Here is a 15403-nt window from a genome sequence, read left to right as displayed (position 1 = left end):
TTAAATGGAGCTGTTGGCTACCACCTGCGGTTTTGTAGTTGTGCCACCCACCGAGCATGCATTTGATCTTCCTATTAATTAGGTGCACCTTGGCTAGAAGCCCACGATCAAGCATACATATTTCAGCGCTTAAACTGGGTTCCTCCTAAGATGAAAGCAGAATGTTTCAAAGTGCAGCATAAATTCTCATGTCATCTTCTTGGAAAATGAATGACATTAACAATATTAATTTATTTGATAGAATAAAAAACATTATAAGGAAATGATGCACTTCAACTTTTACTTCTAATTTGTATTTTTATGACAAGTTTTTTATTGGAGTAAAGTGGCAGAGATCTTTTTGAGGAGATCTTTAATTAGAACAGATTAATTCCATCCCTTTGGCATTTAGAAGGCAAAAAATTGGACTCCCAAAGGTATTGTCTCTGAAATGCTTAAAAGTCTGCCCACATGCTTTCTGAGATGGAGACATTGCATTGCTTTTAATTTTTCTTAAAATGATTCAGTATTCTATGGGACAAATAACATTTCCCTATTTAATTGCTATTTTATCTAAGAGCATTGTCAGCAAGCTCCTTCTTTTTTCAGAGGTTCCCACTGTCTGAGTTGCCTGTTTATTTTCCCTTTCTTTGACTTTCTTCCAAACATGTGTCTTTCATCTCTGCAGTGAGCAACAAATAACCAGCCAAGACCATCTCCCCCATCTTACCCCATTTTTCTGTACTAAGGTAATCTCAGTGTGTTGTGTTTCCTTTCTCTGCAGTGGCTAGGGTACTGCCAGCATGGGAGACACCAACAACTCATTTCCAATCTTCAGCCACATAATTAACAGCAAAGATGGATAGATAGAACAGGATTCATTTGCACAGCCTTGGTGCCTCGCTCTGTGTATTATCGAGGATGGATGATCTATATTTTTATTTTCTTGCTCATTTGCTTACCTTAATAGGGTGCCCTGATGAATGTATAGTAGCAAGCGGACATTTGCTCGTCAGTTCTGGGGGACAGATCATTCTTCGTTTAAACTAGTCTGTGTGAGGTGGTTAGATTCAGTGGGGGCTGGCAAAAAAGATCCATGAAGAATACAGTTTGAAGTGTTCTTTCTATGTCATCTCTTATCAGTTGTCTTTAATAAACCTACTAGACTTTTTCCCTTTAGAGTTTTTGTCATTAGAAAAAACTTGCTAATGTAGGTGCACTCTTGTTATAATAAGAGGAAAAAAATAAAAGTTTTTGTAAAGGGAAAGCTAATAATTCTCTCTGCTTCTCATCTCCTTAAATAGAATACCAATGCTAATGGCCAAGTATGTATGTTTGTATTTCCATTTTCATGATTCGTACGTACACATGCTACAAATACATATTTTGATATTTGAGTATGCATATCCATATTTTAATATTTTTACAAAACTGAAAGAATATATGTCCTTCACAGTTATTTTTTGTTGAAAAATATATCTACTTGAAAGTCGTCATTATGTATCTTCATGCACCAGGCAGTGTTCTAGGCCCTGGGAATATGATGGGCAGCAAGATGGATAACTTATTCCCCTCGTAAAGTTTCCATGATAGTGAAGCATGGTAATCCCTCATGTTAATAGACAGAACCAGATGATTTAACAAATGACTTCATAATCTTGTAAATTTTCTTTCCTATGGATGGACATTTGGGTGTTTTCCCTTTTATTCTTATTTCCAGCAATGCTCTATTAAGCATCCTTTTATAGATATTCTGTGTACCAGTGCTTATTTCTTTAAAAGGATTGATTTCTAAAAACTGGAATATCTGGAGAAAGTAAACACATATTTCTCATTTTAATAAACATTGTAGATAACTTTTGAAAAGGTTGTAGCATCCTTAGGTGTGATGTTTCCACCATTCACACATCCACCAAAAATATAGAAGACCATTTGTTTCCTTTTATTCTGGATAATAGCTACTTTTTACCATTTAGATTGCCATTTGTGAAAAAAGTAGTGCTATGTGGGATGTAATTTATATTTTCCTAGTTACTAGTGAGATGGAATATGTTTTTGTATTTATTAGCAATTTGCATTTCTCTAGATTCTTGTAGAATTTTTTTTCCTTTCAGATTCTTTCTTTTTTCTTTGTTCCCTTGTATATGAGAGAGGCTAGCCCTGTGTATCTTCTGTGTGTTGCAGATATCCTCACCCCCTGCCTCCCCAAGTGTATTTATTGAGCTGGTATCTTACAGAACATACTTTGGGAATACTGCTCAAACTTACTCTCAGTGGTCATCATAGCTTTCATCTTCCCCAGTGAGAAAAAATGCAAATGTGAAAAAAGAAGAATAACACAATTATCTGAACTGGATTAGCTTGGTATTGTTGATGGGAAAAATTGCTGATAAAAATTTCTGATGCATTACTGGCTGACATCTCAGTCAAAACTTCACGCTTTCCTGGGCCTTACCATCACACTCATTCTACCTCCTTGGCTGTCACTAAATAGCCTTACATTGTTGCTAACCTCCCCAAACTCAAAAGGCAGAAACCCATTTGCTTCTAACATTTTGTATTCCTTTCAGTATTTTTTCTTCTCTAAGGCATCTTTCTAGAGACATTATGAGCACTGAGTGGAGCAATTGCTTATTAAGGCTTATATTATGTTATTTGGAGCCTATTTGTGTTCTAGTAGGGAAAACTACTCTAGGAACTTGAACATAAAGGGTTGGTTTTGCTTCTTTATTCTCTTAAATCAATATTAAGAGATTTCTGTTATCAATCTGATATCAATCTGATATCAAACAGAGTTATCAATTCTGTTATCTTTTGAACTTTCTCTAATGCAATTCTGTCCTACTGGCAGTCAATTGGTTAGAAGTCAGTGCTTTTCTTGGGCTGGGGGTCTATTACTGGTTCTGTAATTCAACACTTTTTATATTTTCTCTAGGGAGATTTGAGAAGAATGCTCAAATAAATAGTTTGCCATCTTGGTTACTTATGTGATGGCAACAGCAAATTCATAAGGGGAAGTTCTGCTGACTCTGGATTCTCCCATCAAAAATATATGAAGAATAAGTATTTTTAGTATTTCTATAAAGATAAGTGTCAGTCTGGGGAAAGGAAATCCCGGGGCAAAATATCTCTAAAAACCAAAATCAGTTAAAAGGAGAAATAAAGTTTGAAACTCGTTTATTTCTCACAAACTGCAGTCCCAGTCCATCTTTCTTCTCTTGCTCAAGCAGCAACCACCCTGGCCTCCCCCTCACCTCTCAGGTACAGATAAGCCCTCTGTTGCCCAGGTAATTACCCACTGATATGGAGATGAACTTCTCCAACCCTGAGGAAAGATGCAAATGCACTAAAGCCATACTTCTTTCCACCTCTGAACGCCTATTGACATGCAGATACCCTAAAGCCAGGAGAGATATTCTGGAAATGTTTCAATTTTACCTACAATAAGTATTGAACTCTAGAAAACCAATAAACTGTTTTCTCCTTTGTCTCCTCCTTCTTTATTTCTTCCCTCCAGTCTTCTTTTCTTCCCTGAACTATACTTCATTGATGGAAGACTAGCCCTGTAGCTTCAATAGAGAAGCTGGGAGAGGGGGAGCACAGCATAGGGAAGCAGTAGGTATGCGTATAAAATTTAAGACACAGGTGCTGGTCCCTCATTTCATTTTGTAAGAAAGTGATAAAAACATTATTTCATATCTATTCTCACTAGAGTTACGTAGGAAGGGAAAGATTCCACACTATTTTCTCTTTATATACTACTTGGAAGAAAATTTTCCAGCTTCACTGGCAGCATCTCATTGTTGGCTTTGACAAGCCTCTCATTGTTCCTAACTCCTTTCATTTTTCTTGTCCTTAGGTATTGTCTGTTAGACTACTTTCCTCCCCCTTTTAGTAGTCTTTTTTATTTGCTCCTGTGAGGAATTTTTTTTTAAGCACAGAAGTCTATTTATATTTCAAACAATTTTCTCTGTGACTTGTTTTTTTTCTTTAGGGTTGGCAAAATATAGGTATGATGGCATCTGTGAATGAAAGGGATGCTTTTTAATATCTTATTAATTCATAGTGATAGGCCCAGGATCAGGAATCATGGTTTTTTTTTTCTGGCTCTACTTGGTACTTGCTTTTTTTTAAGTCATTGGTAATAATAATTTTTGGCCTATACTGTAGGATCTGAAGAATCAAAAGTTAGCATAAGTACAGCCATCTTAAGGCCTAAATACCACCCCCTAACCCAGAAGAAGCAAAATCATTAGAATCTTGAAAAACAAGTTAGTTAGCCTGTGTCAATTGTAGTGACCTTTCTGTGTCAATTGTAGTGACCTTTAGTTAGCTAACCGTAAATCAGTTAATCATATATGCCTAGCTTATCTTACTAGAACCACCCTAGACATTCCGTAGGTGATCTCATCTAATCAGACCCCAGGATGTGGCGCCAGCAAAAGATTTATGAGCCTATAGAAAAAACTCTGTATTGTGATTATGGAAAATTTTACCCCTTTTGAAAATACTATAAAACCTTCTGCCTTAGTGTGCTCGGGGTCCTCGTTGAGACCTGCTGCGACAGGCTGACTTGGACCCCAACTAGTTGGCTTCCGAATAAATTCCTCTTGCTTGTTGCATCAAGAAACGTCTTTGGTGAGTGATTTGGGGCGGCGCCTTCCTCAGGGGAATCCAACATTTGGGGGCTCGTCCGGGATCGGTTGTCCACCCCGCTTCACTCCCGAAGTCGCTCTTGGAGGAAGAGGTAAGATTAGTGGCGCCTTGAGTTGTTGTTTGTGTTCTGTTTTCTGTTTCAGTGAGACCGGTCAGAGTTCTGAAGGGTACCCGTTGTCTGGCAGCCGTCTCAATCCCGTACAGGGGCTGTGACTGCGGTCGGTAGACGTACTAGAGCACCGCAGGCTGCAACCCTGGGGGACGCCTCAGGGAGGTTGGGGGGCCAGGGACGCCTGGTAGCCTCCCGTCTGTTTTTCCGGCAAACTGAACCTGATGAGATAGGGTTGATTTTTGGGCGCCGAGAATTTCAACCCTCTGATTCCTTTCGGTTTCTGTTCGAGGCTCTGAAAAGAACCAAAAGCGGCCGCTGTGTGTCTAATCTGTGTGTGTCTTTGTTTTTTGTGTCCTTTACGTGTCTGATTATTGTTATACTGACAATGGGACACACAGTGACGACCCCCCTTAGCCTGACACTAGATCATTGGACGGAAGTTAGAGCGAGGGCACGTAACTTGTCAGTAGAGGTGAAAAAGGGACCATGGCAGACTTTCTGTTCCTCCGAATGGCCCACCTTCAATGTTGGGTGGCCCTCGGAGGGGACTTTTGATCTCCCCACTTTACTAGCAGTAAAAGCTATTGTTTTTCAGGATTCGTCTCAAGGACACCCAGATCAGCAACCCTACATTGTAGTCTGGCAAGAGTTGGTGGAGAACCCACCACCCTGGGTAAAGCCCTGGGTGCAAAAGAAAATGGGCCCTCGAGTTTTAGCTGCCCAGACTCAACCTCAGAAAAAAGAAAAAGAAACTACCAAAGTTTACCCTTATACTCAAGATTCGCTTATAATTGATGATCCCCCTCCCCCTCCTTACCCTCCTGCCCCCACGGCACCCCCGGTGCCCCCGGCCCCAGTACCCCCAGCACCCCCAGCTCCGGCACCCTCAGTCCCTGATGCTGAGGCAGTAGGGCCGGCTCCGGGACCTGCCCAGGGCACCCGGCGCCGCCGAGGGGCCATCTTGGACCCACCGGGTATTTTTCCTCTCCGGTCTTATGGAGTTCCCATCCTTGGAGAAGAAGGGGAACCGCCTTTCCAACCTCTGCAATATTGGCCCTTCTCCTCTGCTGATTTGTATAATTGGAAAGCTAACCACCCGCCCTTTTCAGAGGAACCGCAGAAACTAACTGGTTTAGTAGAGTCTCTGATGTTTTCCCACCAGCCCACCTGGGATGACTGTCAGCAGCTTTTACAGGTGCTCTTCACCACGGAAGAGAGAGAGAGGATTCTCCTGGAGGCACGGAAGAATGTGCCTGGAACCGACGGACGGCCTTCGCAACTCCCTCATGACATAGAGAGGGGGTTCCCGTTGACTAGACCCAACTGGAACTTTAATTCTCCAGAAGGTAGGGAGCGACTAACCATCTATCGCCAGGCTCTGGTGGCGGGTCTCCGTGGGGCCGCCAGACGCCCCACCAATTTGGCCAAGGTAAGAGAGGTCAGCCAGGGAGCCACTGAAGCACCTGCAGTATTCTTAGAACGCCTGATAGAAGCCTTCAGGCGGTATACTCCCTTTGATCCCACTTCTGAGGGGCATAGTGCTTCAGTGGCCCTTGCTTTTATCGGGCAATCGGCACCCGACATTAGGAAAAAACTTCAGAGATTGGAAGGCTTACAGGATTTGTCGCTGAAAGATTTAGTGAAAGAAGCAGAGAAAGTTTATCATAAGAGAGAGACTGAGGAAGAGAAAGAGTTAAGGAAAGAGAAGGAGAGGGAAAGTAAAGAAGAAAAGAGAGATAGAAAGCATGAGAGAAATTTAACAAAGATCTTGGCCGCAATAGTAGAAAGTAAGGGACGACCGCCCTCTAGTGGTAAAACTAGTAAGGCAGGGTCCCTGGGCAACCGACCTCCTTTAGATAAAGATCAGTGTGCGTACTGCAAGGAAAAGGGGCATTGGGTGAAAGAATGCCCTAAGAAACCACCACGGGGACCTCCGAAGAAAGTGTTGTCCCTGCTAGAAGATGAAGATTAGGGAAGACGGGGCTCGGAGCCCCTCCCCGAGCCTAGGGTAACTCTGAAAGTGGAGGGGCAACCCGTTGAGTTTCTGGTAGATACCGGTGCTCAACATTCAGTACTGACCCAAGCTAGAGGCCCCCTTTCTAGTAAAAAGTCTTGGGTGTTCGGGGCCACGGGTCAGAAACAATATGCATGGACTACCCAAAGAACAGTGGACTTAGGAGTGGGACAAGTAAACCACTCATTCCTTGTTATACCAGAATGCCCTACACCCTTGTTGGGAAGAGACATCTTGACCAAAGTCGGGGCCCAAATATCCTTTCAGACTGAAGATACCCAAGTGACTGATAGCAAAAAGAGACCTTTGGGCCTAAGCATCCTGTCCATAAAGTTAGAAGACGAGTACCGCCTTTTTAAAGAACCAGAACCCTCCCGAGTTAATCAGAGGTGGCTCAACCAGTTTCCAGGGGCCTGGGCAGAAACGGCAGGTATGGGACTTGCTGTAAACCAGCCCCCGGTAGTCATAGAATTGAAAGCCTCAGCCTCACCAGTAACTGTGAGACAATATCCGATGAGTAAAGAGGCCAGAGATGGGATTAGGCCCCATATCCAGAGGCTCATAGAGCAGGGGATATTAGTAAAATGTAAATCCCCATGGAACACTCCCTTGCTGCCCGTAAAGAAGGCGGGAACAGGAGATTATCGACCAGTGCAAGATTTAAGAGAAGTTAATAAGAGAACACAGGACATTCATCCCACTGTGCCGAATCCTTACAACCTGCTAAGCTCTCTGGCCCCAGAAAACACTTGGTACACAGTCTTAGATTTAAAAGACGCCTTCTTTTGTTTGCGCCTGCATCAGAGTAGTCAACCGCTGTTTGCCTTTGAGTGGAAAGACCCCTCCACAGGAACTACTGGACAATTGACCTGGACTCGCTTGCCACAAGGATTCAAGAACTCACCTACCCTCTTCGACGAGGCTTTACACCAGGACTTGGCCTTTTACCGAGCCTCCAACCCGCAGGTAACCTTGTTACAATATGTTGATGACTTACTGATAGCCGCTCCTACACAGGAAGTCTGCCAAGCGGCTACTGAAGCCCTTTTGACTGAACTTGCTAGGCTGGGGTATAGAGCATCTGCCAAAAAAGCACAGATCTGCCAACAACAAGTGACTTATTTAGGGTATTCCCTGAGAGAAGGGAAAAGGTGGCTTACTGAAGCCCGGAAGCAGACTGTGACGCAGATCCCGGTCCCTACTACTCCGCGCCAAGTCCGCGAGTTTCTGGGAACAGCAGGGTTCTGCAGATTATGGATACCCGGATATGCCACCTTAGCTGCCCCCCTGTACCCCCTGACCAAAGGGGCAGCCCCGTTTGTTTGGGGACCCCAACAGCAACAGGCCTTTGATGAGATCAAGAAGGCCCTCCTGTCGGCACCTGCTCTGGCCCTCCCAGACGTATCTAAGCCGTTCGTCCTTTTTGTGGATGAACGGAGTGGAGTAGCTCGGGGAGTGTTGACCCAACAATGGGGACCTTGGAAGAGACCTGTCGCCTATTTGTCAAAAAAATTAGACCCAGTAAGTAGTGGATGGCCTGCCTGTTTGAGAGTAGTGGCAGCTGTGGCCCTCCTAGTTAAAGATTCTGACAAACTGACACTGGGACAGAAACTTACTGTGGTTGCTCCACATGCGTTGGAGAGTGTGATTCGGCAGCCACCCGAGAGATGGATGTCAAATGCCAGAATGACTCACTACCAAACCTTACTCCTGAATCGTGATCGAGTAGAGTTTGCCCCCCCTGCCATCCTAAACCCGGCCACTCTGCTCCCCGAGTTGGGGAAAGAAGTGCTTCATACCTGCCAGGAAATCCTGGCTGAAGAGACAGGAACCCGCCAGGACTTGCAAGACCAGCCCTTAAGGGGAACAGGACTCCTGACTTGGTACACGGACGGGAGCAGTTACATCATGGATAGTAAAAGAATGGCTGGAGCTGCAGTAGTGGATGATGACCGAGTTGTATGGGCCAGTGGACTCCCAACGGGCACCTCTGCACAGCGAGCAGAACTCATCGCTCTGACTCAGGCCCTAAGGATGGCAGAAGGTAAGAGACTTAACGTCTACACTGACAGCAGATACGCCTTTGCCACTGCTCATATACACGGGGCTATTTATAGACAGAGAGGGCTGTTAACTTCTGCCGGGAGAGATGTTAAAAACAAACAAGAAATTTTAGATTTGCTAGAAGCCATCCATAGGCCTAAAGAAGTAGCAATAATACATTGCCCTGGACACCAGAAAGATGACTCTCCAATAGCTCGAGGAAACCGGAGAGCAGACCAAGCCGCAAAGCAAGCGGCTCAGGGAATGAACATTTTGCCCCTCCAAGTGTGTCCGGAAGCCACTCACATCAAGAGCTTCCAGTACACACCTGAAGATCTCATTTGTATAGACAAATTAGGGTTCAAAAATTCTTTGCCCCAAGAGATATACAAGTCTGAAAAAGGGAAAGTTGTCCTGCCCCAGAGAGAGGCAGCAGAATACTTAAGGCAATTACATCAACTGACACATTTGGGAGCAAAAAACCTAAAGACCTTAGTTCGAGACTCCCCTTATCATGTTATTAAATTAGGAAAATTAGCTGATGAGATTGTAAAAAATTGTGTTCCCTGTCAATTAGTAAACGTAAGCAAAAATCAAGCAATATCCGGGAAAAGACTTCGAGGAGATCGCCCAGGAGCTTATTGGGAAGTTGACTTCACTGAAATTAAGCCTGCCAAGTATAGATATAAGTACCTTCTAGTTTTTCTAGACACATTTTCAGGATGGACAGAGGCGTTCCCCACCAAAACTGAGACAGCTCAGACGGTGTCTAAAAAGATCCTTGAAGAAATATTTCCCAGGTTTGGAATCCCAAAGGTAATCGGCTCCGACAACGGCCCTGCTTTTGTTGCCCAGGTAAGTCAGGGATTGGCCAAGATCCTGGGGACGGACTGGAAATTGCATTGTGCATACAGGCCCCAGAGCTCAGGACAGGTAGAAAGGATGAACAGAACTCTAAAAGAGACTTTGACTAAATTGTCCATAGAGACTGGCTTATGTGATTGGTTAGTCCTCCTTCCCTTCGCCCTATTTAGAGTCAGGAACACTCCCGGCCGCTTTGGACTAACGCCTTTTGAAATAATGTTTGGGGCCCCAGCTCCGCTTCAGTCAGCACATCTTCATGTATTCCCTGAGTGTGCAACTAATAAGTTTTTGCTTGAAAGGTTACGAGCCTTGGAAGCTGTGCAGAAAGAGGTGTGGGCCTCCATCAAGGAAGCCTATCGGCCAGAGGAACTCTCAGTGCCTCACCAGTTCCAGGTGGGAGACCCTGTCTATGTAAGAAGGCACCGGACAGGAAACCTCGAGCCACGGTGGAAGGGGCCTTTCGTCGTCCTCCTGACTACTCCCACAGCTGTAAAAGTGGACGGCGTCTCTTCCTGGATACACGCTTCACATCTAAAGAAGGCACCCCCGGACCCAGACTGGCGAGTAACTCGGACTGATAACCCCCTTAAGCTTCGCTTGTGTAAAAAGAATTATGCTGTTAGTAATTCTGATGTTTCTGCTACCTCCAACCCACCAGAACCCTAACCCTCATGAGCCCAGGTTACTGACATGGCAAATCATTACCCCAGCTTCCCGCCAAATAGTAGTCCAGATAACAGGACAACACCCTAAGGGAACCTGGTGGCCTACCCTCACTGTAGACGTATGCACTCTTTTCAAGCAAGACCCTAGGTATGAGGACACAGTTGGAGTACCCGGATGTAGCACTCGGGATTATATAGTGCATTGGGGCTCTGGGACTATGAAAGAAATTCAAAGTGCCTGCTTTTATGTATGCCCGGCCCCCTCAACTGATGCCGAGGTCTCACAATGTGGAGGGCAGACAGATTTTTTCTGTAAGAATTGGGGTTGTGAACAGACAGGGACATGCCATTGGCTGACAGGAAGCGCAGGGAGACCCCCTCCAGGCCTTATAAAAATCCAACGAGGTGCCACTCATGCCCAGTGCAAGACTCATCCCACCTGCAATCTCATTGATATCTCCTTCACAGATGCAGGAAAAAGGGCAGCAAACTGGGAAAAGGGGCTTACTTGGGGACTAAGACTGTACCAGAGTGGGTATGACAATGGAGTCTTATTTATGCTCAGGCTAAAAGTAGAAACTCTCCCGGCTATCCCAGTGGGACCCAACACTGTCCTGCAGGACCGGCCGCGTCTCCCAGCCCCGGCCCCCGAGCAGACCCCAGCCCCCCCTGTAGTCTCTACCGCCGCTCCCTCTGTTTCCACTCCTGGTCAAGTTGCCCCTTTCCCTAGCACAGGACGACGCCTCCTTAACCTCCTTGAAGGAGCTTTTCAGGCCTTAAACACCACCAATCCTAAAACTACTGAATCCTGTTGGTTGTGTTTCTCTTCTGGGCCGCCTTATTATGAAGGATTAGGATTGTTAGGCAATTTTAATAAAACAACCCGTCACGAGATCTGTAGCTGGGGAAGCCACCGGAAACTAACTCTAACTGAAGTAACTGGAAAAGGAAAATGTTTAGGTACAGTCCCCCCCACCCATAAAGCCTTGTGTAATGAAACCGTAGCTATAACCCCCTCAGGTAAAAATGAGTATCTAGTCCCTCCCCCCGAGGGATGGTGGGCTTGTAATACTGGAGTGACCCCATGTGTCTCTACTTCTGCCTTCAATTCCTCTCGCGATTTCTGTATTATGGTTCAGCTAGTACCCAGGTTAATGTATCATGATGATCTCTCATTCGTAACTGAATTTGAACCTAGGCATAGATACAAAAGAGAGCCGGTCTCGCTGACCTTAGCCGTGTTGTTAGGGATAGGAGTTGCAGCCGGAGTGGGAACGGGGGCAGCCGCTATTGTTCAAGGGAACCAGCATTATGAAGGACTAAGGACTGCTATTGATGAAGACCTAAAAACAATAGAGCAATCCATTACAAAACTTGAAGAATCTCTAACTTCCCTCTCTGAGGTAGTCTTACAGAATAGACGAGGGCTGGATCTACTGTTCCTAAAAGAAGGAGGACTGTGTGCAGCTTTAAGAGAAGAATGCTGCTTTTATGCAGATCATTCCGGGATAGTAAGAGATTCAATGTCAAAACTTAGAGAGAGGCTAGATCAGAGGAAGAGAGAGCGAGAAGCAGGCCAAGGACTGTTTGAATCTTGGTTCACCAGGTCCCCGTGGTTTACAACCCTGATATCCACTCTGGCTGGGCCCCTACTCATCCTTGTGTTGCTTCTAACTTTAGGACCCTGCATGTTAAACCGGTTAATAACTTTTGTTAGAGAAAGAGTGAGTGCCGTTCATGTACTAATGTTGAAGCAACAATACCACTCACTCAACTCATAAGAAGATACAAACATTCCATGATTGGAATGCCCCAAAAAGAGAAATGGGGAAATGTAGGATCTGAAGAATCAAAAGTTAGCATAAGTACAGCCATCTTAAGGCCTAAATACCACCCCCTAACCCAGAAGAAGCAAAATCATTAGAATCTTGAAAAACAAGTTAGTTAGCCTGTGTCAATTGTAGTGACCTTTCTGTGTCAATTGTAGTGACCTTTAGTTAGCTAACCGTAAATCAGTTAATCATATATGCCTAGCTTATCTTACTAGAACCACCCTAGACATTCCGTAGGTGATCTCATCTAATCAGACCCCAGGATGTGGCGCCAGCAAAAGATTTATGAGCCTATAGAAAAAACTCTGTATTGTGATTATGGAAAATTTTACCCCTTTTGAAAATACTATAAAACCTTCTGCCTTAGTGTGCTCGGGGTCCTCGTTGAGACCTGCTGCGACAGGCTGACTTGGACCCCAACTAGTTGGCTTCCGAATAAATTCCTCTTGCTTGTTGCATCAAGAAACGTCTTTGGTGAGTGATTTGGGGCGGCGCCTTCCTCAGGGGAATCCAACAATACCACTTATATGTAAAACATAAGATATTGAATATAAGAGAAAAGACAAAATATAAAAGTTATAAGAAGATACTAATAAAAATCTTGTATGCATTACTGCTTTCTGGAATCATATTATTTATTCATCACTTATTCATTCAAGTGAATTCAGCACCTAGAACGTGTCAGGTATTTGTTACATGATGCAGATATAATGATAAGTAATCAAATTCTTGTCTCAAGATGACATTTACCTCGCCAGGATTTGCTGAACCGTCCTTGTGATTGTTAGGAGAGTTTTCCTGATCTGATTTTGTAAGTTCACCTACATTTTAATAGTTTCCTAATTGTGCAAGTCCATTTGCTTATTTTTTTGGTGGGGGAATAGTAGAGGTTGTGTAATTTAAATAATGGGCTCAATGCCAGATAGTGGCTGGATTTCTATGACTTGTCCTACTCTACCTCATTGCTAATAATACCTGCTTTATTATTCATTGAACACTAGTCCTTTTTCTCTTTAGTATCTATGCTTGTCTGTTTTGTGTTTGGGACATACTCTTTAATTTCTTTTGAAAGACTTTGATACATTGATTCAGACTGTTTTGTTACTGTTTTTTCCTCCATATCACAAATTATGTATTTCATTTGTCTTTAGTTTTTGTTTTCAGGGGAGAATTTCAGTTTCTACTCATAATCAAATGTTTCCTTCAGGAAACAATTATATATTGTTTTTCTTTCTTTCTTTCTATTTCTTTTTCGGTCAAGGTATATGATCAAACATTACTTAAATGTTGATGGAGCTGAATGAGACTCTTTCTTCATTTCCCTGTGTGAATGTAGTTTGTGTGTGCAATTTACAACCTCTATTTATCAATATAATCTTGTGATAGATACTTCCCAAAGGTCATGCAGCATATATAAATTAAATACATCCATCATGGTCTTATTTTATTTGAAGATTTCCTTTTAAGATTCTTAAGCGAATGCCCATGAATAGTTTGAAAATTGTTGCTTTAGGAAATATACTCATTGAAGAGTCTACCAGAATTATTTCCTCCTCTGTTCTCAAGAGAACATTGTCTTTGGCTGTGTCTTCCATTAGAATCAGAAGGATTACCATTAGTTTGCTAAGTGTATTTGTGAGGAAATTGCCATATTCAGTGATACAGTAAAAACATAAACTCGTGTGACTGACAATGAAGGAAAAAACTCTCTTCATGGGAGGAACACCTGGACACTAGCATTATCTCATTTACTATTCAGAAATCTTTTTTTGTAGATGGAAACCCAAGTGGAACTAAATTGAGAAAAAGGATGACTATTAAAAAGATACTGGTATCATTCTGAGAATCACTGGAATTGAAGAACAATCAAGGTTTGGAAGGGAAGAATCTGAAAGTCCTTCAGGGATTTTATTAGGATAGCAGTTTAGCTCTTTTAACAGCATGGTTTAAACAAGGCAGAAGATTTATTTATCTCTTATGTAAAATCATGAGTGAATAGACAGTCTGGAGGAGAAGGTCACATGATTTGTGTTATCCAAAGTCCAAAGTTCCTTCTATCTGATTGTTCCACCATAACTAATTGTGTTATTTTCTGCATGATTTATTCTGGATCACTTCCTGTCAGATCTAAGTTCCAGCCCCTAGGATTGGGAAAAAATGGGAGAGAAAAAATGTTTACTTATAAGAATGTGACACTAAAACTGCACACATCATTTCTGCTCACATGTCTTTGTCTGAACTTAGTCATGCTGCTACAGAGTGGCTGGGAAGTATAGTCTGTAGCTGATACATGTTCCTGACTGAAACTTAAGGGTTCTGTTACCAAAAGGAAGATGTGAGGAAAGCTTGCAGGGACAAATTGCCGTCTTCACCACAGGACTAGTAGCCCTTGAACATGGTCAAGCGTCTGTCTTTGCCACTTGTCCCTCCTTCTCTCTATAAGTGCTACTACAGGACACAGATCAGGAATTATGGTTATCAGTGGCTTTGTGTTTAACTTCCTCAGTGTTAAGATCAATATAATCTCCTACCGGCAGGCACCACTCTTTATTTGTCTCTGGTACGTTGCTCAAGGAGGCCATGGCTAGAGAGGAGAGTGAGGCTCTAGGTGAGCATAACATCGTTGTTTTACAGGTATTTATTAGGCACCTATGTATCAGGCAATGTCCTAGACCAGGGATAAATCTAATCTTGCACCTGTTTTGTGAATCAGCTATTGCTGGGACATATTCACTTCGATTAGTTTGCATGTTGTCTGTGGCCGCTTTTGTGCTTCAACAGCAGAGCTAGTAGCTGTGACAGAAATAGTATGTTTTCCATGCCTACGGTATTTATTATGTGGCCCTTCACAGAAAAATTTTGCCAGCCACTGTTCAAGATGTTGGGGATACAGTGGTGATCAAGACATGCAAGATCCCCATCCTTATGTAGCAAATATCATTGTATTTGCCCTCTGAGGTCCAGTTTTCAAGGTGATTCCTATGTCTTACTAGATTGTCTGACACAGCAAATGATCCAATTCTCCATTGTCTGTATGGGCTTCCAGGTCTCTTTAGAATAGCTCTGCATAACATAGTATGCGCCTACAAAGAGAGCTATACACTACTGCATCCCTAGTTCAGGGTCCTTATGAACTTATAAAAGAGATTCCATCAAAATGACCTTGTACTTGCCTCCTGGTCCTTTATGGTCCACGAATAATTCAAGCTATTTTTTGTGTTATGTGTTCACATTGCTA

At 43.3% G+C, this 15403-nt stretch overlaps 1 protein-coding gene across 1 annotated transcript in view; it reads left to right on the top strand.

Annotated features, from left to right (window-relative positions):
* The window catches only part of LOC140849734 (protein NYNRIN-like), a 32948-nt gene extending 22691 nt beyond the window's left edge, over window positions 1-10257 (top strand). Inside the window, exons 3-4 of the mRNA XM_073238080.1 lie at window positions 8068-9659; window positions 9968-10257. Of these exons, the coding sequence (XP_073094181.1) occupies window positions 8068-9659; window positions 9968-10246 (1871 nt within the window). The 3' untranslated portion in view covers window positions 10247-10257. The remainder of the gene's footprint in view (window positions 1-8067; window positions 9660-9967) is intronic.
* Window positions 10258-15403: the final 5146 nt, after the last annotated feature.

This window comes from Manis javanica, chromosome 5, assembly GCF_040802235.1.
Source record: "Manis javanica isolate MJ-LG chromosome 5, MJ_LKY, whole genome shotgun sequence".
Taxonomy (NCBI): Eukaryota; Metazoa; Chordata; class Mammalia; order Pholidota; family Manidae; genus Manis; species Manis javanica.
This window is presented reverse-complemented; position numbering and strand designations above follow the sequence as displayed.